We start from the raw sequence: 22,178 nt of genomic DNA, 5'->3' as shown, positions 1-22,178 counted from the left end.
TCTTTATTACATCCGCTATCTGCCAGTAAAAGTCCCGTCGAAATCGGTTCAGCCGTTCCAGAGATTAGCCGGAACAAACAGACAGACAGACAAAATTGTAAAAAATGTTATTTTGGTATATGTACCGTGTATACATACATATGCATTTAGTAAAAATGGGTTATTTTAATATTACAAACAGACAATCCAATTTTATTATATGTATAGATAACTATTGCCACCCCTCCCCTCTCATTTATTCTACTTACCCGTGTTTTTTTTATTATAAACATCATTATGTCCTCCTGACCGATTTAAACCAAGTGAGACTATAAAATTGCTTGGAACATAATCTACATCATATATTAATTATATCATAATCCAATGTTACGGCACCCCAATGTTACAGCAAAACGGATCTGTTTTACATTCTGAAGCACAAAAGTAAAATGCAAGCTGCTGTCTCACACCGGGTGAAAGACTGCAGGGCTCAGACTAGGCTTGCTAGTGGGAATTTCTCATCAGAAAAAGCAATGATTATTGAAACCAGGGATTTGAAAATAGAAACTTGGGATCTACAGCCGAATGAGCCAGCTACTAAACCAACGGCAGTCATATAAGTCGTTATAAACTTATAAACCTATTAAGAACATAATGTCGTTGATATTATTGATAAGAGAGGAACTAAACTTCACGTAATAGCTTCGCTTAAGTTTGACAAGGCTTTGTATACCCTTTTGGGTAGGTAGGTTAGTATGTACATATGTATTGTTGTATTACTCATTGAGATGTGCAAGTGTGTGTGTGTGTGTGATAATATATTGAAATATAGATTTTCTTATATTCAAACTACTTATATGTTCTTTGCTAACCATCTAAGTTTGAATTTGAATATTAAAAATATTTTAAGATTTCTTCTGAGGTAAAATAAGAATTATTTTAGATCCAATCTAAGCCATTCAACTTGACCACTCAAAAAATTCTGAAATCAGTTGAACCGTACAAATGACTTATAAATAAATATTTTAAAAATAGAATGAGTGGGAGTCGAACTTTGAATCATCATACATCAAATATATAATAAAATAATGTATATACGCGAATCATTATCATGGCGAAAAAATATTATGAACGAATGAATTAAGAATACCTTAGAATGACATATATTATTGTACATACACAAAAACCATTGGATCTAACTACATGGACCAAAATTAAGCTCAAACACTAATAACTGGAATTATAAGAGCATTTTTAATTAAATATTTACTTAATTTATTAAACATCGGGTCTCCCGCGAAACTTTTTATTCAAACGCGTTTATTCAAAAGATTTTAGGACAGTCGTACCTTTTTTCCGTTCTCTAAAATTAATTCTTTGTTAAATCGTAACAATTTAGTAAATTGCAATCAATGAATGAATCTTCTTTAATTTTCTGCACATGTACGGATGGAACTCTTCGAAATGAGACCTTTTTATATGTAGATATCATCCTATCATTACTAGGAAAAAATCGGCTTTAAAATTTATAAGACATAACATTGATACAAATATTACAAAACTGTAAAAGAAATCAAATTCTTAATTTAAAAAAGAATGTAAAACCACACCAGACAGACTTACACTTAAAAATCTTTTCAAAAAATTCTATTCAGCGCACATTCGCATCACGATTTATAGTCTAGTACATTTAGTTAGGAATTCACACAATACAGCGTAACGAAGCCGACCTGGTGCTAACTATCTCCATTCAGTCCAAAGATTCTATATCAGTACTATAACTACGTGAGTTGAAGGAAAATGTTCAATAAATGTTATTGACACACTTTTATTATTGAATAAGCCTGTCTTTATAAGTGATCACTTATAAATATATATTTACTTTTGTTATATGTATCACTAAGTTTGTGTGTTGTACGTCTATGTACTTTTTTCGTGTACATTATTATTATTATTTTCACCACATATTCTATAAAAATTAGGGTTAACCGGTATAAAATTCTATTATACATAAGTCGTGTCAAAAAAATAATTTAATTCAAGAAAATATTGGAGTACTATCAATATTTATGCTTAGTTTTATCAGGTTCAGTAATTAAATCCAATCAATAATTCATCTTTTAAATAAGAGATTATTTTATAAATAATATAACAAGCTACATTACATTCCAAAGGTGAGCCAACTAAAGGATCTTGTATTCAAGTTCAACATAGAACAACAAAAACGGGTTTTCTCACAATTCTTTCCATCAACATCGATATCTTCTCTTTTAAGACTGATACAATAACAGGAGAAGGAGTGTTAGTACACAGCTGCGTGACGTCACAAATGGGATAACCACAGCTCGTTGATTCAAATCCGGACAAGAAACATAAAGGAAAACATAGTGAGAATATCTGAAATCCTGAAACATAAGATAAGCCACATTATTTATAGAGGATTAAACTCGGTACGCTTTTACTTACTAGAAGGACTTCGAGTAGGACCGACTGATACGGCAAACTCATATTGTTATCTTGTTTTGCAATCAAATACATTTCCTAATTAACAATCATGCGACTAAGAGGCAACTTGTAAATTGGCAGAAATGATTAACAGCTGACTTTAATCCCGATTATTTTCGATAGAATCTGCATTTCAAACCGATGGTTGTTTTACATTTAATTCAATACTGTAACATGAAGATACAAGTGTTTTATGAGACTAACCTTTTATTTTATGATATCAATTGGCGTACGGGTTAATGATCCGCCTGATAATAAGTGCTCACTATCACCAATATATTTCAAATATTAACCAATCCTTAAAAAACCACCAACCTTAAGTAATAAGATGTATATGTTCTCTATACTTCTAGTTACACTGGCTTACGTATCCTTCAAATTGGACCACTACACTCAGTATTACCCATAAGGGCTTGCGCAAACCCTTACAAGCAAGTATTTTTTTATTTCTTATACTCTTAATATATTTTATTGTATTATATTTTATTCTTACGCCTTTATAATTGATAAAATATATAAAAATATATCGACATTTTTGATGATAACACCTTTTTTGAAACACATCGATTACGCCTCGTCTGTTTCAAATAAAAATATTTAATTGTACGAAACGATTCCGCTGACTTATTTAGTTTGTATTTATCAAATTTCATATAATAAAATTATTTACATCATCTATAACAATATGAGTGGGAAAACTTACAAATAAAATAAAATAAATACACGAAAATAATTCCAATTCACATAACTTAACAGTCATTGCTCATTGGTTCCGAGTAGCTTGTATTAATTTAAAAAATAATTATTCGTACAATATAGGCTTTATTTGTGTTGCATTTTTGTCACTGGATAATTTAAAAAAAAAAACATTTATGCATAAAATATACGTCTATGTAACATTACATCTAATTTACAATAAAATAATTTTACACATTTTTTTAATTCCCATTTTTAACTGACATCTCGATATTATATATAAACAAAACTGTGTTCTGTGATTGCCTACATAAAATAATATAACGTCCCGGTTTACCAGTAACGAGAAAGAGAGTGGAAATTTGTTAAAATACTAGATATTCTTGAGCTAATATTGTTATTTTAATTTAATTACCCTCACTTTATTACTGTAGCAGCTTTACCGAGTGGTCCCGTGGATCGAAATTGATATTATACTTTTTACCATTTTCAATAAATGCAGAGAAAGTTTTTTTTTTATTTTAATTTAGCCTGTAAATGGATGAAACATTTCAGCTTAATATGGAATTAAATCGAATTACGTCGTATCGGATGAGTCAAAATATTAGATATAAGCGATCGGGGACTTCCTGAGCGAAACTGCGTACCCAAGTTTCATGTTCGTTAGAGTCTTTTGTGATAGCAATTGAATTTCATTCATAACATATAGAACGGAGAGTCGCTACAAGGTTTATGTATATTCAAATTTCAATTATACGACGACCTCCGTGGTCGAGTAGTGTGTACACCGGTTTTCATGGGTACGCCACTCCGAGGTCCCGGGTTCGATTCCCGGCCGAATCGATATAGAAAAAGTTCATTAATTTTCTATGTTGTCTTGTGTCTGGGTGTTTGTGGTACCATCGTTACTTCTGATTTCCATAACACAAGTGCTTTAGCTACTTAAATTGGGATCAGAGTAATGTATATGATGTTGTCCAATATTTAATTATGTCACCTATTCGTACATACGGTATATTATGTATATTTTATATATATTCGTTTATTATATCACATTGATCTAGGGGCTAGCATAAAATGCTGCAGATGCAGACTTGGGTTACAACCTCGGGTCAGGTCAGTGAAAAGTTCGCGAGTTTTTCTATCGATAATTTTTCAGTAACAGCCAAATATAACTATTGGCACTGTTAACGGGGTGTAAACGTGTCTCGGAAAGCACGTCAACTCGTTGGTCCTGCGGAGAATAATTGGCAAATAATTACAGATTTGCTTGATACGAAATTGATTTTGTCTTAATAACAAGCGTCAACATTTAACAGTTTCTGATAGGACACCCTTAGAATAGACGTCATTTGTATTTATTGTTAGTGCTAATAAAGAACCAGCCTGTAAATTTCCTATCAAAAATCACGAGATAAATTATAAACAAATAAAGCACGTGAAAATAAAAAGTGCTTTCCTGGGCTTGAACCCGCAATTATCGACTTTAAGGTTAACGCATTCTAACCACTCGGGTCTTTCTATATCGGTCGGGAAAGACATAGCTCTAATTACAATGGAGAAGTTCTACTCTTGCCTACCACAGGTAGACACAGTAGCACTCTAGCTTGAGGAGGGCCAAGAACAATTACGAGTATTTAATTTGACAAAAAAGAGAATAAGATCTGTAGCGTTCTTTGTGGAACATCAGTATTATCATTCTTGTGCATAACTATCAGGACACGAGTGTAATTTGTCTCATTGCAATGAGTTAATTTATTTATATAATTATATTATTAATAAGGTTCCATTGATGACTGAGCACTGTCAATATACTTTACAGTATATATTACTCTGCAGTGGTACTGATGGTGTTAATTGCCCTTGTTCAATTCCAAACCAATATTCAATTTCAACTTTCGTCATGTAATCGGTTTCAAGTTTCAATAATCAGAAGCTAGTGCCAATAAGTGTGCTTCTAACTAAACTATTTAACATGGTAAATAACTCGCCCGTAACTAAGCCGAGCTAATGAAGTTCTCAACTCGCAACTTGACGACAAATATAGCTGCATCTATGATGTGAAATTACGTCGACATATTTTAATAAAATGACATAAAGTATTTAGTTACAGTAACGATATTTTACATCGGAATAATATTATTTTTAAATTTGAATTTCGAAGGCACTGAAGAGAATCGACCTGACTATTTTACTTTATAACCTTCTCAAAGGAAGAGGGGGTTCAAGCGTTGTACATATACAAGATGATACTTTACTTTACAGGTTTATTATCTTCAGACTTCAACCTGTTGTAAAATGATCTAATTATGAAGAGACTTTCATGAAGACAAATAAAAGCCTCCTCCACTTTTAAAAACACATTCCGAGTCAACGGAAACGTCGTCTGGAATCTACGACTTCTAATGCAGACCTAGTCAGAAATTGAAATAAATTTACTTGTGACACATTGTACTAAAGGAACATTTATTTAAAGTAAAAAGCACATTGTATTGTAACAGTAAGATGTCTGCACAGCAGTGTTACACAAAAAAGACGATCACTCAGCTTATGTTGAAACTCGGGGAAGCATCCAAAATTTAACACTGATTTTCAGTAACCGCCTTAGAGGGTACCATACAAACAATACGGCTATAAATTAATCGATTAATTATGAAACCAATTCCTTATACTGGAACTTGGATACTGCTTGACAATAAAAACATGCACATGCAGGCACAATAAAATTGATAAAAATGATCACAAGACACACCAAAGTAACAAGACATTAATCATTATAATGTTATATTATTATATTTTCGTAGTAAAAAGTATGCATATGTTTGCGATGTTAGACAGAATACTCAAATTGCCTCGATGATATATTAAGACCAAAAGTTATCAAGTTTCAGGATCTGGACATCATCCTGATTTTTGAACGAGCTTTAATGTAAATATGAGCTGTTTCATACTATCGATAGTATCGCCGTTATCAATAATATTGCTCAGGGAGAGCTATCGATAGTATCGATATTATCGATAGTATCGATATTATCGATAGTATTGATCAAAACAATATTATTGATAGCATTTTCGATATCCTGAATAGTTTTCGAGGTCAGCAATCGACAATCAAACTATCGATAATTCTGCAACACAGCTGCTGTCACACTGGCTCACTCACCCTTCAAACTGAAACACTCAGATATTCTATCGCCAATCAGGAATACTTAGTACTGCTGGGTAACTACCCATTAGCATTTCGTAGCATGTTTTCTATTTATATAATAAGTCTTTATTTATTTAATATGATACAAGATGTCGCTGAACAAGTTGTGTATTTCTAATTTAGTTAACTGATTAATTTAACGCTGTTTGTTTCTTCTCACAAAGCGTATTTTTTAAGCACCAACCGTTATTAGTGTGGCTAGTTTATAAGGATTCAGATGTTGAGCTCATGGAGTCAAATTTTTTAATGTTAATAATTTAAGTAGCCGAGATGGCCCAGTGGTTAGAACGCGTGCATCTTAACCGATGATTTCGGGTTGAAACCCAGGCAGGCACCACTGAATTTTCATGTGCTTAATTTGTGTTTATAATTCATCTTATGCTCGGCGGTGAAGGAAAACATCGTGAGGAAACCTGCATGTGTCTAAATTCAACAAAATTCTGCCATATGTGTATTCCACCAACCGGCATTGGAGCAGCGTGGTGGAATATGCTCCATACCTTCTCCTCAACGGGAGAGGAGGCCTTAGCCCAGCAGTGGGAAATTTACAGGCTGATTATTATTTCAGTAGCTGCTCTATGTTTGTTTATGTAGTGTATTTTTCTTATCTTCGGAAAATATATAAAGGCATTTTTCCGGCACCTGTTATCCATCCGTCACGTTTAAGTTTCCGAGTCTATTGGGCCTATAAATAACTAGCAATAACTAGATATGAAATAACGATTTAAGATAATAAGAATAAGTACAAATATTTTTATAGAATTTCGTTATTGAAATAAATATACTTTTTTTCAAAAGTCGCTTCCCGCTGTCTGTCTGTCACCGTGTGTGCTCAGATCTTTAAAACTACGCAACGGATTTTGTTGCGGTTTTTTTTTTTTCATACATAGAGATACATACATAATATGGTAGAGAAACACTGATAACTTTAGAGGTTTCTACTGTGATCTGTACAAAGTGGGTCAGTTTTCGGTCCGATAGCAACCAATAAATTAATTATTACGAGGATAGCATCATTAACTTCATATATAAATATGAGTTTAATAATAAAGTGAATCGAATAAAATTTTGGGTCGGTATTTTAGGCGTCAAGATGCTTTTTATGCCTTCGAAATCAAATTCGAATATTCAAATTGACGTTAAAATCGCCCGTTTGAGTCTACAGTGCCTTTTTGTAGGACGCCACATGCGCACACATTGGCCCTGTCTTGCATCGGGAGAACAAAATAAGTCGAAACAAAAACAAAAACATTAAATATTTGTTATAACAGTTGACGACTTGTATATTGGATTATATGATATAATATTGATACTTTAAAAAATATATCATAATTACATTTGGTATGGTAGTTACCTGTGCTTTGGTCATGTATGGTTTCCTGTATACTTTATAGAGACTACATTACATTACAATACAATACATACAAATACATATATGTATATATATATATATATATATAATGTGCTACAGTATTTTACATCTTCAAAAGGTCTAAAAAAAGGTCCGCAATGGTATATGTCTATCTCTTAGGGATAGCCCACAAAAACCATTTTTATCCATTACGTTTTACGAGAAATAATGGCTTATTTTCGAAGCGATTTTAAGCAATACAGCATTAATCCTTATCCAATTAAGTACATTGTGCATTTAATATAGATCAATATGGCCCTTTACAACATGTAATTTAATTTAATATTTTCGAAGATATTACAGGTTTAAAATGCAGGGACATAGCGGTTTGTAATATCTAATGACTGAAAAACATCAGTATCAGCATTGCACCCGCGCGAAGCCGGGGCGGGTCGGTAGTATGATATATAACATTGATATAATATATAATAATCGTAATTTTTAAATAACACATGCATCAAAAAAGTGTAACAGAATAATTCGATTTTCAATATTTCACGTGTGAGATTTGAGACTTACAGAATAGCAGGGCAGTGCGATTTTGTATTCTGTTAAATCTTGACAACCAACTTAAGGTGACATGCCATTTTGACACGTGTATCCGATATTTTGTATAATTATTATAGTAAATATCGCATAATTTATTCTACGGTGAGTTTCGAATACAGAATAATCTTCTTACAGAATATACCTATAATGAAATAAGTATACCTATTATCTATTTATTTTATTATAATTATTATATAAAAGAAAGAAACAAATTATTGAAGCATAAATTAAAATATCGAGAATCCGATATCCGCTATGAGAGCCGGTTCATACCTATTTCGGTTATATTCCCAGATATATGAACTTCGATTCAACGAAGAATCCTTACAACAATTCCATGTGGTGATGTTCAGTACTGTAACTATTTTTAATTTCGAAACCAAATTAAAAAAAAAAAAACAATCGCAATCTGCTATATTAATTTAACTATTCGAATCACAAGTGTAATTTAAATAATATTGCTTATTCAGTTCCTAGAGACCAGTGCGACTTTAATAACGCATGCCCAAACAATAATGAAGTTCGAAATTCGTAACTCCATTTGTAACGTCTATTTGTATCAAATGTATGTGAATTGTAATAGCTATAGTCGAATATTTAATGATAATTTATTAATATTAGTTAGCTTTCAACAATTATGTGCTTATAATGTATTATATACATTGAAAATAGACATTTGCCGTGAATATCGTAACCTTTAATTGGCAGAAATTCTCGAATATTCGCTCGTCTAATTCTACTGTTCATTTGATTTTGAGTATGTATGCGTGTGTGTATGTGTGTGTTGTTCTATGTTATTGTATGTATGTAAATTAGAGTAAGAGTTCGATTTAAATTTTCGTTCTTTTAAAGACAAAAACGTCATAACATTCTCATTCATCCAAGGAAACTGTCGAGCACGGGATGAATTCCAAACACAAATTAAACACATGAAACCTCTGTGGTTACTTGGGTTTGTACCTTTAATCTTCGGTTACGTATACAAAAATTATTATATCTATAAGTCTATACACATCGGTGAGAGTTTTATTATTTCACTAAAGTATCCATAAGTGTATAGATTTACCTTAGTGGAGAAATCATAAAAATGGAACGTGCACTTACTAAACAATCTCAAGCAAATAAAGATAAAGGTAAAACCGGAAAGTATTCTTGAAGTTGGTCAGTAAAATAATGTATCTTGGATTTAGTAGTGCCAAAAGCTTTATTAAAATTATTGCCTCCACTGCCAACGGGGGGGCTGGTTCGTTTTTTCATATTTCATATTTAAGGATGTGCCTACGTATTATCTTTTATTAATGTAAGCAAAAATCACTGTCCATAATGGCACCTAGAAACAAGTCGATATTCGATATGCTACATCGTCAATTAATACATTATTATATGTTCTGTCGCCGGTCGCCATTTTAACTTCGCACTGTAATATCGTCGTAACAATTAAATATTGTAAATTATATTACAATACATATATCTATACTCAATTGCCTTTCATTACATCATCCACAAGACATAGAGGCAAAAGGACTTAATGCTAATAATTCATATGTCAATGTAAAAGATGGTACTCTAACGTATCTGTTGGGTATATTCAGTATAGCGCATTAAATAATCTTAATCATTTCTAGTATTTAATTTAATATATATGTATATTAAATTTTATATACCAAATCAATATATTATGTTATGCGCTCCATATTACTGTTGATAAGTTTAATGTTAATTATTTATTTTTTTCGTAATTTATAAATTAATAGTAGTCATACGCGGTTTTCTTCGTTTAACGTGTCAATCGCCTTGCATTAGACATAAAATATAACCCATCTTTGGGTTTCAATATAGTTTATTTTAAAAAAATATCTGCGGTCATTGTTTGTTTATTGTAAAATCATTTCCTGCTATTTTAATATGTGTACGATACACGTATATACAGTATTATAGTGTATATATAAAAATAAATATTGATATAAAGGCGGATGCACGACATACAACGTACAATGTTGAACTTGGTTGGTTTTAACATTTCTCAAGGGAATATAATCACTCACACACGTGAGTATTTCTAGATGACTTGCGATGTTTTATATATACGGTATCCTAAAAGCTCTGACCAGTGGGTCAATACAGCTTTTATATACAAAATGGGTTCATTGAAATGCGACGGTCGCAGGTACAATACGTGCATTGTTAACATCTCACGTTTTCCTTATTCCTCTTATGAATGCCATCGATATATTTGATATTTTTTAATGTTCTCCTAATCGTGGCCAATTTAGGTCAAGATGGCCATTCACAACTGAGAATAGCCAACTATGTAGGAAATAAAAAGGTTTGAATATATGTACAAACATTTGCTATATTCCCGTGAAGTGGGAAGTTATCTATTTGACGGCTTAGCGAGCAACGACATCCGAGTAGTCTTAATGACACTTGTTCGCACGGTCATAAAAATTAACTCCCAACATTTCGTTTATAATGTACCAAAAGAAGTATAACAGCAAAGAAGTGGGATGACAAATTCGAAACGACAGGAGAGAATTCAAGCGCAGGACCAACCACCAACGACCAACTTTCAAAATCCAACCAATGACAAACCCAATATTGGCTTATTATTGGTCCAACATGGGCCTTGAATCAGCCGCATGAGTTTACAGTCCTTTTACAGAAGCATTAAGCATTATATTCTATTTATAATATCTTCCCAATAATATATATATATATATTTTAATTAGCGTTAATCATTGTCCAAACAGGATTGGAAAAGATAAGCTCATTGTGATTAGTACTAAGTCCCCAATACCGCAAAGCAAATTTCTATAATAAGATTTTAAATTCAATATTAAAAATAAATTGATAAATAAATTTTATTATTTAATAATACAAAAGATATAAAGTATAAAGGTAGGATTCGTTTATATCAATCAGGATAATAATTTCATTGTATTTAATCTACACACCTGATTTAACAAGTGGAAAAAAATACTATTGAGTTTGTTGATAGTTCTTCTAGGTTGAATCAATATTCCTTATTTAAATTAATTTTTAAAAAATAATAATCATGTAACTTAACGATTTAAGTGCTTGTAAGATAATAATAATAGGGGACCACCTTGTCGTGGTGGGGGGGCTTAAGGGAAGGTATAAATGGTCATCAAGAACTAAACCATATATACCCTGTTAATAAACGAAACAGGAGATACATAAATTTAATAGCCGCTAATACCTTGGCTATGCCCTTCACAACTAACGGTCCCGAACCCAAAACCCAAATGGAGATGAGTAAAAGAGAATACAATTTACGGCCGCTTCCCGGGGTTCGCCGGGGCGCATCTGGAGCCGATGCTGGATGCTACAGCATGCGAACCATCGGTGGTGAGGAGCTGAGCAGGCGGGCACTCATCAACACAAATGTTACAGCCGATCGCTGTGAGTTGAACAGGCGGACTCACAACGTAGAAGCTACAGCCGACCCCTTGGGCAACGAAACAAATACCCCTTCGACTCGCCCCCAGCATATGACCCAAGCAGAACGCGAAAAGGACTCCGATATGCTTAACGAAATAATTTCAGCTTCACCTTCACCCTTCAATTCATATGAATCACCTAGTTCATCTCCACTTTCATACCAGGTTTCTTCAAGATCAAACATAATTTCACCTATGTCTGTGGATGTTGTGCAGGAGGCACATGCCATTGAACCTACATCCGCCACAGGCACAAACCGTGCGCGTAAAAGATGGTCAGACGATATGAATAAATTCATCTGGCGCACGTACCTCATTGCCACAAAATTAAACACAAGTAAAATATACCTAGCTCATCTACACCACGAATTTTCACTAAAATTTCCTCAGATGGAGGCATCTAGACAGAGACTAGGTGACCAATGCCGAGCTATAGTCAGAAATAAATTGCTTCCCCAAGAAATATTAGAACAAATAAAACAAGAAGTAACAGAGAGCCTACAACAAACCAACAACCAAGATAGAACACAAAATACTCAAACTAATTTAAGCATGCAAATACACAATAGCCACCAACAAGGTATAAGGCAGAGAAGAAGATGGACCACTGAGTATAATGAAACCATTATTAGAAACTACTACAAAATTACAGAATTAGAAGAAAATAGATCAGCTTACCGTCAACCCCTTCATCAAGCGGTAATTGCAGAACACCCCGAATTATCAGAAGTAAGTGAACAACGAATATCAGATCAGCTTCGAGTTATTTTAAATAACAAAATGATTAGTGATCAAAAACTTAAAGAAATCCGTGAAGAAATATCAAACGATCTTCGTTTGCGTCGTAACCATCTTGAAAATACTTCACAACACTTGACTTTACCACAAAATGCGGCACCCGCAGAAAATAACAACCACCCACATATATCACCACAAACACAACCAATACTAGACATCTCTGCCATAGCTGAACAGGACCAAACCACTTATTATCTAGATGTGGAAAAAATTAAAAAACAATACAACATTACATTAGAAAAATTTCAAAACACCAACCCAATTAGCCGTCCCTACATACCAAAACAAAACAGCTCAAGAAAACTAGCCCAAATTATTAATGTCATTAACACCAAAATACTGCCTCAACATATTTCAGTCGAACAAGATTTTGTGACCACTCATACACTTATTTACTGTGCTGCCTACACAGCAGCTACCTGCAACGGAACTAACATTAAGGACATAACCAGCCAACCTTGCCAACTCCAGAAAAGAGTACCCGCATGGCAGAAAAGGTTACAGAAAAAGATACAGGATCTCAGAAGAGACATCGGAAGACTCACAGAACATATTAACGGTAATAAGACAAATAGGCTTACCTTACTAGTAGAAGCGATAAAAAATAAATACAAAATACACTCTCAACATGAAGAACCTAACTCAAGTAACGAACATTTTCTTGACACCCTCAAACAAAAACTAAATGCCGCATCTAGTAGGCTAAAAAGATATTTAAATTGCACTCTTAGAAAATCACAAAACACACAGTTCTCTAATAATGAGAAAAAGTTTTATAGAATCTTGTCATCTGCCACACAACGCAACACAAGTACAAATACACAAGACATAACACCACCACCAGCCAATGCAATACATACTTTCTGGTCTAGCATATGGAGTGATCCAGTATGTCACAATACAGACGCTGCGTGGCTAGTTACAGATCACGAAGTAATTAATTCTATCGAACCTATGAATTTTGAACATATATCTGTAGAAGTGTTCATGCGAGTACTCAATAAGGCGCACAACTGGAAATCACCTGGTAGCGACCATATACACAACTATTGGTATAAAAAGTTCACATCAACCCATTCATTACTACACAAACACATGAACAATTTCATTCAAACACCAAACTTAATGCCGCACTTCGTTACACAGGGCCTTACCTTCATGATACCAAAAGACACTGACCAACAAAATCCAGCTAAATATCGTCCAATTACTTGCCTGCAAACCATTTACAAAATACTTACAGGATGTATCACTGAACTCCTACACGAACATATTGCCGTTAACAATATTCTTGCTGAAGAACAAAAAGGATGCCGAAAAGGTAGACAAGGTTGCAAAGAACAGCTCGTAATAGACTCAGTAACAATGAAACATGCTATTTCTAAGAAAAAAAATATTAATACCATGTATATAGACTACAGGAAAGCTTTTGACTCCATACCACATAGCTGGCTTCTTTATGTATTACAACACTATAAAATTCACCCACAACTTATTTATTTCCTTGAAAACTCTATGCAAAACTGGAAAACAACTCTTAAAATCACGGGACATGCTAATACTGAAACACCTGACATCTTAATACGACGAGGAATCTTTCAAGGCGACGCCCTTAGCCCACTGTGGTTTTGTCTAGCGCTAAACCCTCTCTCCAATATGCTCCAAAAATCCAATCTCGGCTACATTATTACGACTCCACACAAAGACACCACTCTCACACACCTCATGTACATGGATGATATTAAGTTATACAGTGACACTATACAATCACTACATCACCTTGCAGACATCACCCAAACTTTCTCAAGGGACATACACATGGAATTTGGAATAGATAAGTGTAAAACATTTTCGGTCAAAAATGGAAAAATCGTCCCAAATAGCTACATTTTAGAATCAGGAAATATTATTGAACCTTTAGAAGAAGAAGCCTCTTATAAATACTTAGGCTTTCAACAAGCTCGAAATATTAACCAAAAAGAAACAAAAAATAGCCTTAAAACTAAGTTCAAACATCGCCTAAATATCCTTTTCCGATCTCAACTCAACTCCCACAATTTATTTAAAGCAATCAATAGTTACGCAATCCCGGTACTTACATATTCTTTCGGCATAATTAACTGGTCCCAATGTGAGCTCCACAACCTTCAACGTATGATTAATACTACTCTAACTGCCCACCGAAAACACCATCCTAGATCTTGTGTCCAAAGAATGACTCTACCCAGAGGTGAAGGCGGACGAGGATTAATAGATATAGTCAATCTGCATAACAAGCAAATTACATCCTTGAGACACTACTTCCATCAACGCTCAGTATACTCTCCACTTCATGAAACAGTAACGCTCGCAGACAAACGCTTCACCCCACTAAACCTTAAAGACCGACACCCGCAAAAAAACGAACGGATTACTGACTTGAACGAAAAAACTGCTTTATGGAGACAGAAATCCCTTCATGGAAGACACCACCACGATTTACAGCAATCATATGTTGACAAAGCAGCGTCAAACGCTTGGCTGAGGCGTGGTGAACTGTTTCCTGAAACGGAAGCTTTTATGTTAGCGATCCAGGATCAAGTCATTGACACCCGGAACTACCAGAAGCACATAATACGCACCTCTAATCTTCAATCAGATACATGCCGACACTGTCATTCTAATCCTGAAACCATTCAACATATAACTTCTGCCTGCCGAGCCCTTGCGCAAACTGATTATAAACATCGGCACGACCAAGTGAGCGCTATTATACACCAACATCTCGCACACAAATATAATTTTATAGATAAGAAGATCCCATACTATAAATACAAACCCGACACCATACTAGAAAATAACAGATACAGGATATACTGGGATAGAACCATAATAACAGATAAAACAATACATTTCAATAGACCCGATATCACATTACATGACAAAATTAAAAAAAATGTTTATCTTATTGACATAGCTATCCCTAACACTCACAACATACAGTCGACAATTTCGGAAAAGCTTAGTAAATATCAAGACTTAGCAATAGAACTGAAACGTCAGTGGCGTGCAGACACTATCCATATTGTTCCCATAGTCATCTCATCAACTGGGGTCGTACCCAAAAGCCTACAACGCAGCCTTGACATATTACACATTCCTCATCACACTAATCATTTACTCCAAAAGGCAGTAATCCTCAACACTTGCCGCCTCACCCGCAAGTTCCTTACGACTTCATCCATCTCAGCTGCCATTACCTAGCTCCTACTAGCGCTTGGCTACGGCCCGTGTGTGTAGGATTTAGTTACCTCATAAGAGAGAAAAAGTAAAATAACAATATAATAATAATATTAAAGCTTTCTTTATTACATGCAAAAATATGATACAATAATAACATAATTAATTTTTATATTACAAGTTCATTAACAAAATAAATTATATATTTATAGAATTGCAATATAATTATAGAATTAAATAAATAATATAAATTAATTTGTGAGTACTACAGATTGATAGATTTCATTTAACATAAATACAATAAATCTTTAATGTGCCTAATAATAGATATAATAAATTTTTAAATAATCTTTTTCTTTTTAAATAGTTAAGAAATATATATATATTTTTTTTTTTTTTTAAATTAGGAAAATATATAATTTTTAGATTCAAAATGTTGTATCTTAACTTAGCTTGTAAGATACTATATTAATAAAAAAAATTGAGAGGTGTCGTGGGACACCCGGTCGGAACGAAGTTGCTTTCGTAATACATTATGTAATAAATAAACACAATGAAATAAATTAACCTCCTTTGAGGATAACTTAATGGCAACGACAACCTTGTTATTAAAAATCCCGTGAGAATTAGAACAATAATAAAAAATAATTTTATATAAAACCGTATACAATGGAAAGCAAGAGAGAGGTGAGGGTCACTTGGAGGGGGCACGCGTTTTCCTTACGTGCCAATGTTTGCCAGTTCGTTGTAAGCGTACAAGAACTACGTTCCACAAATAATAATAGGTATTTTGTTTATACAATCGGGATATGAGAGAGGCGTTGCCTAACAATTGAATACGCGAACGCATCTCGCGTAATAGGTCAATAGACTTGAGGTTTCATATTTAAGGTTAGCACAATATTCCCAGTAATTACGCATTATTAATAATACTGGCTCAATATATTCGTGGGACGCAACACAAAGCTCTGTAGTTGATATGATTAAACAACTATGTAATCTTATACTACATGAAAATTTAGAAGTTTGTACGGATTGTTTAATATTATATTAAAGTAAAAAAAGCCTTCTAAAATCACCTTGAAACTTCAAAGCAAAAGAAGAATTATTTAATACCTTCTTAATAAAGACCGACTGATATGCCGTGACATGCCGTGCCTTGGCGAAAATTTCAAAAAATACGATAAATAAAGGTGTTTATATATAAAGTAATAAACCTACACACACATACATACCGAAATACTACTTTCAAGCATATTATATACGATCACATAAAGAAATGCAACGATTGAGAAATGTCATTTCTAACGAGAAGTATATGAGTATTGGATCCTAATCATTGTTATTAAAATGAATTGTACTGTTATAGTAGACCAAGGCAGTCGGCCAATTTTGACATTATTTTCCATGTAACTATTAAAGTAAGCGCATAGCAATTAGACCATCTATACAACAACAACAGCATTAACAGGTTGTTAATTTCCCACTGCTGGGCTAAGGCCTCCTGTCCCTTTGAGTAGAAGGTTTTGGGGCATATTGCACCACGCTGCTCCAATGCGGGTTGGTACACATGTGGCAGAATTTCGTTAAAATTTGACACATGCAGATTTCATCACGGTGTTTTAATTCACCGCCGAGCTCGAAATGAATTATAAACACAAATTAAGCACATGAAAATTCAGTAGTGCCTGTCTGAGTTTGAACCCGCAATCATCGGTTATGATGCATGCGATCTAACCACTAGGCCATCTCGGCTCTTTCTTTAATTCGACCATCTATGGTCTTCATCATTAAATCAACTTCACAAAATTGTGCATCCCTAAAACGAATGAACGAAACACTATAAAAATACCTAAATCGCTTCGGGTGTGCCTAAATTTGAAGAGTTCCCACGATTTTACCACCTGACCTATAAGGATTAGACCACCTAGAAAGTAAACCCTATAAAACAAAAGAATGATTTTCCAAATCGGTCCAAGCGTCTTAGAGTAATCGGGGACATACATAAAAAAAAGGTTTCCGACGAGTAAAGAACCTCATAGATTTTTTGAAATCGGCTAAAAATACGGCAAAGTTTATAAATATATCTTGTCATGACTTGGAACCGACTGACTCTTGTGCCGTAACGGCGAACGGCAAGCGGCAGCCGGCTGCCGTAATGACGTCACCGCTTCCGCTTTTTGCTTCTTTCATTTTGTGTGTGCATATAATATTAAATTCGTTGCTATATATTATTATAATAATTACTATAATATTAAATTAATATTTATTTATTTCAATAACAATCAAGATTATTGAAATTAATTATAGTTTCGCATCTGTTTTCTATGTTGATATAAAATTATCTCATGAAATATAAAACATGGATTTGAGTGTCTTGTCCTAGTTATATTTGCAAAATTCTGTGATTTCAGTCTCAAATCTCGGCTACACTATAAAAAAAAATCGGGATTTCTCAATAGAGAACTATTGAGAAATTCTCATCAGTGACCTGGAGTCTGAGAACATGTTGAAATTCTCGAATTTTGGAAGGCAAGTAAAGTTCTTGACACAGCACTGGAACTCATTCTCTTTGTATCGGTTTAGCCATCCTATTGGATTAAAAAAGAAAACGAATAATGAGTACATTTGTATTTAACTACACTCATGTACACAGCCTCCCTTATAAAATCCCGCCGTGATTGAAATCGATCATACGAACATCTTTGCATTTCTTAAATATAACGCCGTGGAAAGCATACGGCGTAGTAAGGCACCATCCGCGCTCTAAAAAGTGTTAACTATTTCTTATTAATTCGGAACCAACTACATTAAATATAATGTTAAGTCCTTTGTGAGATTGGCTCACTGACTCACCCTCCAACCTGTAATACGGGAAAGTAATGTATTCTGTATTTGGCGGAAGAAAAGGAGATAGGATTTCTCAACCCAAAAGAGCGCAGGGCACTAACGCGAGAAATTTAATTAAATTTTACATACGTTTTACCATAACTAACATATAAAGCTTTGTTTGTTCGTTGTATTATATTATATACCGCCGAATTTACCTGCGTTACTATTGTCATTTAAATACCCCTGTAACTTTTATCTTTCATTTGTATACTTTTCAACTGTTTGCAATAATTGGACAAATACTGGATATTAATTCGTCCAAACAAACAGAATAAATACATAAAAATTCACGTGTACCTAAAGAATATCCACGTAGTATGTTCGTCATTTTACTACCAAGAAAAACTTACTCCAACCCACTCTGGTTAAGAAACTCATTAATTTAAGCACCGTAATTAGCCTTGTTTTTACTCGAGAACAATGCACGGCTGCTTGCATATGTACGATCTTTTCGTTGACAATCAAAATAATGTGAGCGTGTATGGAAAATGGAATAATTCTTTGGAATTCTTCGCTATTTTATTTTACGTAGCACATTTTAATAGGAATCTCTTATGAACTGAACTTTATTGCACGGTGGATTGTTATCTTAAAGATTTTTTTTTTTTATTCCGAAAAATATTTTCTGAATATTGAGTAACGTACTAGTTGAGTGTGTTCAGTTTTGCTCTTTTATTAAGTTCATAGTATTACTAATTTACATTTAACTTAACCTGTTATATGTCAGACTATATAATATAAATTATTTATTAATTCGAAGCAATATATGTACGTGCTTACGATGTTCCAAAGTGTTCCAGTAGGCGGGCGTATTATGTTTGACGTAACGATAAAAAGTTAGTCCGTCGTCGCCTTAATAAAAAATCAATGTATCGTATTCATACGTCACGTGGACGACGAATATGATTAAGATTTAATAAATTAAATTTAGAACGCGATTTTAATTTAGAGAAATGAAATTGAGTGATATGAATAGAATAGAATAGAAAGCCTTTTATTTCTCGCATAAAATTAAAGTAAATTATGATTTACATCAAATTAAATGTAATAATGAAAATACAAAGTTAATGCTTTTTGGGGCACGCTATTCGTTTCTTTAATAAGATTCCACAGCTATTTTTAACTTGGCTTATTAAATAATTTAAAGATCATATAATATTAAAAATAAGGCATATTAATCAATAGAATATTATATTAAAGATAAAAAACGTGGTCTTGACTTTTAGGCGGGATAAATAAGAAAAAAATGTTGTTTACTGAGATATTCTTTAATTAAAATGGAAAAGAGTAACTACTGAGTTTCTTACCGGTTCTTCTCGGTAGAATCTTCTTTCCGAAACGGTGGTAGCTTCAAATTTAATTAAATGATGTAAGATGATGATTCAAAAGTGCCTTTATGAACCTACTTGAATAAGATTTTGATTTTGACTGTGCTTTCATGGTGATATAATAAAAAATGATGATGTCATCCAAATCGATGCCGGTCACTGTGGCCAATGTTAAGGTAGACCAGTCAATTACGCAGGAGTTATTGTGATGCACGAGTATGCACGAGTATGCACGAGTGTGCCAAAATACAGGTGCACTCCCTTACTCTTGCACAGAAAACCCCAATAACTTTTATCAGCTCTCCTTGGGATTTCAACCTAGAACCTTGGAATGTATGGTCTTATTTCTAGCCACTAGACCAACGAGGCAATAAATTTGTTTTTATAACATACCTATGACTAGATTAAAATCATTTTTTTTTATTAATCATAAATAAACCAGAGATAGAAATGACACCAACACAGAACTTGAATCAAATAAAGCACATAAGAGGCAAATTAAAAATTATCAGGCTCAAGGTGAGCTTTACTATTTAGGCGCTATGATATACAATATTAAAATGTGAAGAGTACTTTTAAAAGTTCAAACAAATAAAAAAAAATCGAAGATCATTTTAACAGCACAGAAGTCAAATCCATCAATCGTAGCCTCGTGGAATTTCTTTAAAAAGTTGTTAATATTTAAGAAATATTCTTATAATTTACCCTAAGCCCGTACATCATGTTTCACGTACAGCAAAACATCCAGCACATTTCATAATAATCAGTTAGAATTTTTAATTACATTCCCGCGAGACGGTATTTTTATTTTTTTCTACATCAGGCGTGTTTTTTCTACATAAACTTACCTGTGTCGCACAGCGCTGCGATAGTAATGATCCAGATGAAATTCATTTTGGAAAATTTCCTGAAACAAGTTATTTCGAATTAGATATTTAAATAATTTTATTAAAATTAAAATATATAATAAAAATCTTAAAATACTTTTAGTAGTGACATTTCATACATTTAATGTTGAGAAATTCACATATTAAGAAAATCTTGCTTTATTGTACACCATAATTATAAAATACAGAAATCTTAGGACTAAACACAAAAAAATGAAATCACATATATTGTACATCGTGCGGACTTATGGCTAATTAGCCATCTCTTCCAGACAACCCAAAATATATGTATGTATTTAGTATTCGATAAAAGATTATGTTATTGATAAAAAGTATGAAGCAAGTACACTCGTACGTTGATTTCTTAGCCGAAAAAATTATAAAGCAATTGCATTTGTAACTCGATTGTCGTAAAAGAGTATATAATGAATTTTAATTTCGGTTCTTCTCGGTAGAATCTTCAATCTTAATCGGAATGGAATTAATTTAATTCAAATTTAACCTGAAATAATTTCATCTTGTAAAATTTTAAACGGAAGCACTTGCAAGAGCCTACTTAAATAAAGTACAATTATATTTGATTTGGCAATAAGGGATAAATATCAAATGATTCATCACAATGTTAAATCGAAACAAAGGTTTATAATTTTTAAGCAATTTCTTCAATGTTTTACTTTCTTTGAGCTACGGTTAATTAATAGGAAATTTTCTGATGCGAATAGCGAAAAATTTGATTGTACAAATTATGTAACCGCAGCGCGTATTACGTAACCACGATGCATGATCTGAAGGCTAGATATACAGTGATAGGGATTTGTGCAAGCCCGTCTAGGTACGTACACTCATCAGATATTCCACTGCCAAACATAAGGTTTGACGGGTGAGTGAACCAGTGTAACTACAGGCACAAGGGACCCAGCATCTTAGTTCACAACGGTATATGCGCAATTTGTGATGTAAGCCATTGTCTTTGGGCGGTGGTGACTCTCTACCTACCTATATCATATAAAAAAAAATCTATCAGGAAATTCTTAGTAGCTGGACGGAGTTTGAAAAGAAGGAGGTGTAACATATTTCGAAGAGACGTTTACTCTGCGTCTAAACTAATTCCAGGCGCGTCGGATTTGATATCATATCTGTGCCTGCACTTATATCCGCACTCTCAATCACTGTACCATTAGTTGCGCAGTTAGTTACTTCGATAGCTGTCCCCTTAAAAATTGTCACTGCATCCAAAATCTACAA

At 33.4% G+C, this 22,178-nt stretch overlaps 2 protein-coding genes across 2 annotated transcripts in view; one reads left to right on the top strand and one right to left on the bottom strand.

The window, feature by feature from the left end:
* The window catches only part of LOC113404173 (cell adhesion molecule Dscam2-like), a 399,093-nt gene extending 378,137 nt beyond the window's left edge, over positions 1–20,956 (bottom strand). Inside the window, exon 1 of the mRNA XM_064218600.1 lies at positions 20,895–20,956. Within this exon, the coding sequence (XP_064074670.1) occupies positions 20,895–20,940 (46 nt within the window). The 5' untranslated portion in view covers positions 20,941–20,956. The remainder of the gene's footprint in view (positions 1–20,894) is intronic.
* The window catches only part of LOC135193965 (serine protease inhibitor 77Ba-like), a 404,929-nt gene that overhangs the window by 159,437 nt on the left and 223,314 nt on the right, over positions 1–22,178 (top strand). The gene's annotated exons all lie outside the window — the stretch shown is intronic.

This window comes from Vanessa tameamea, chromosome 23, assembly GCF_037043105.1.
Source record: "Vanessa tameamea isolate UH-Manoa-2023 chromosome 23, ilVanTame1 primary haplotype, whole genome shotgun sequence".
NCBI classification, from domain to species: Eukaryota; Metazoa; Arthropoda; class Insecta; order Lepidoptera; family Nymphalidae; genus Vanessa; species Vanessa tameamea.
The sequence above is the reverse complement of the archived record's forward strand: the minus strand, read 5'-3'. Positions and strand labels throughout refer to the sequence as shown.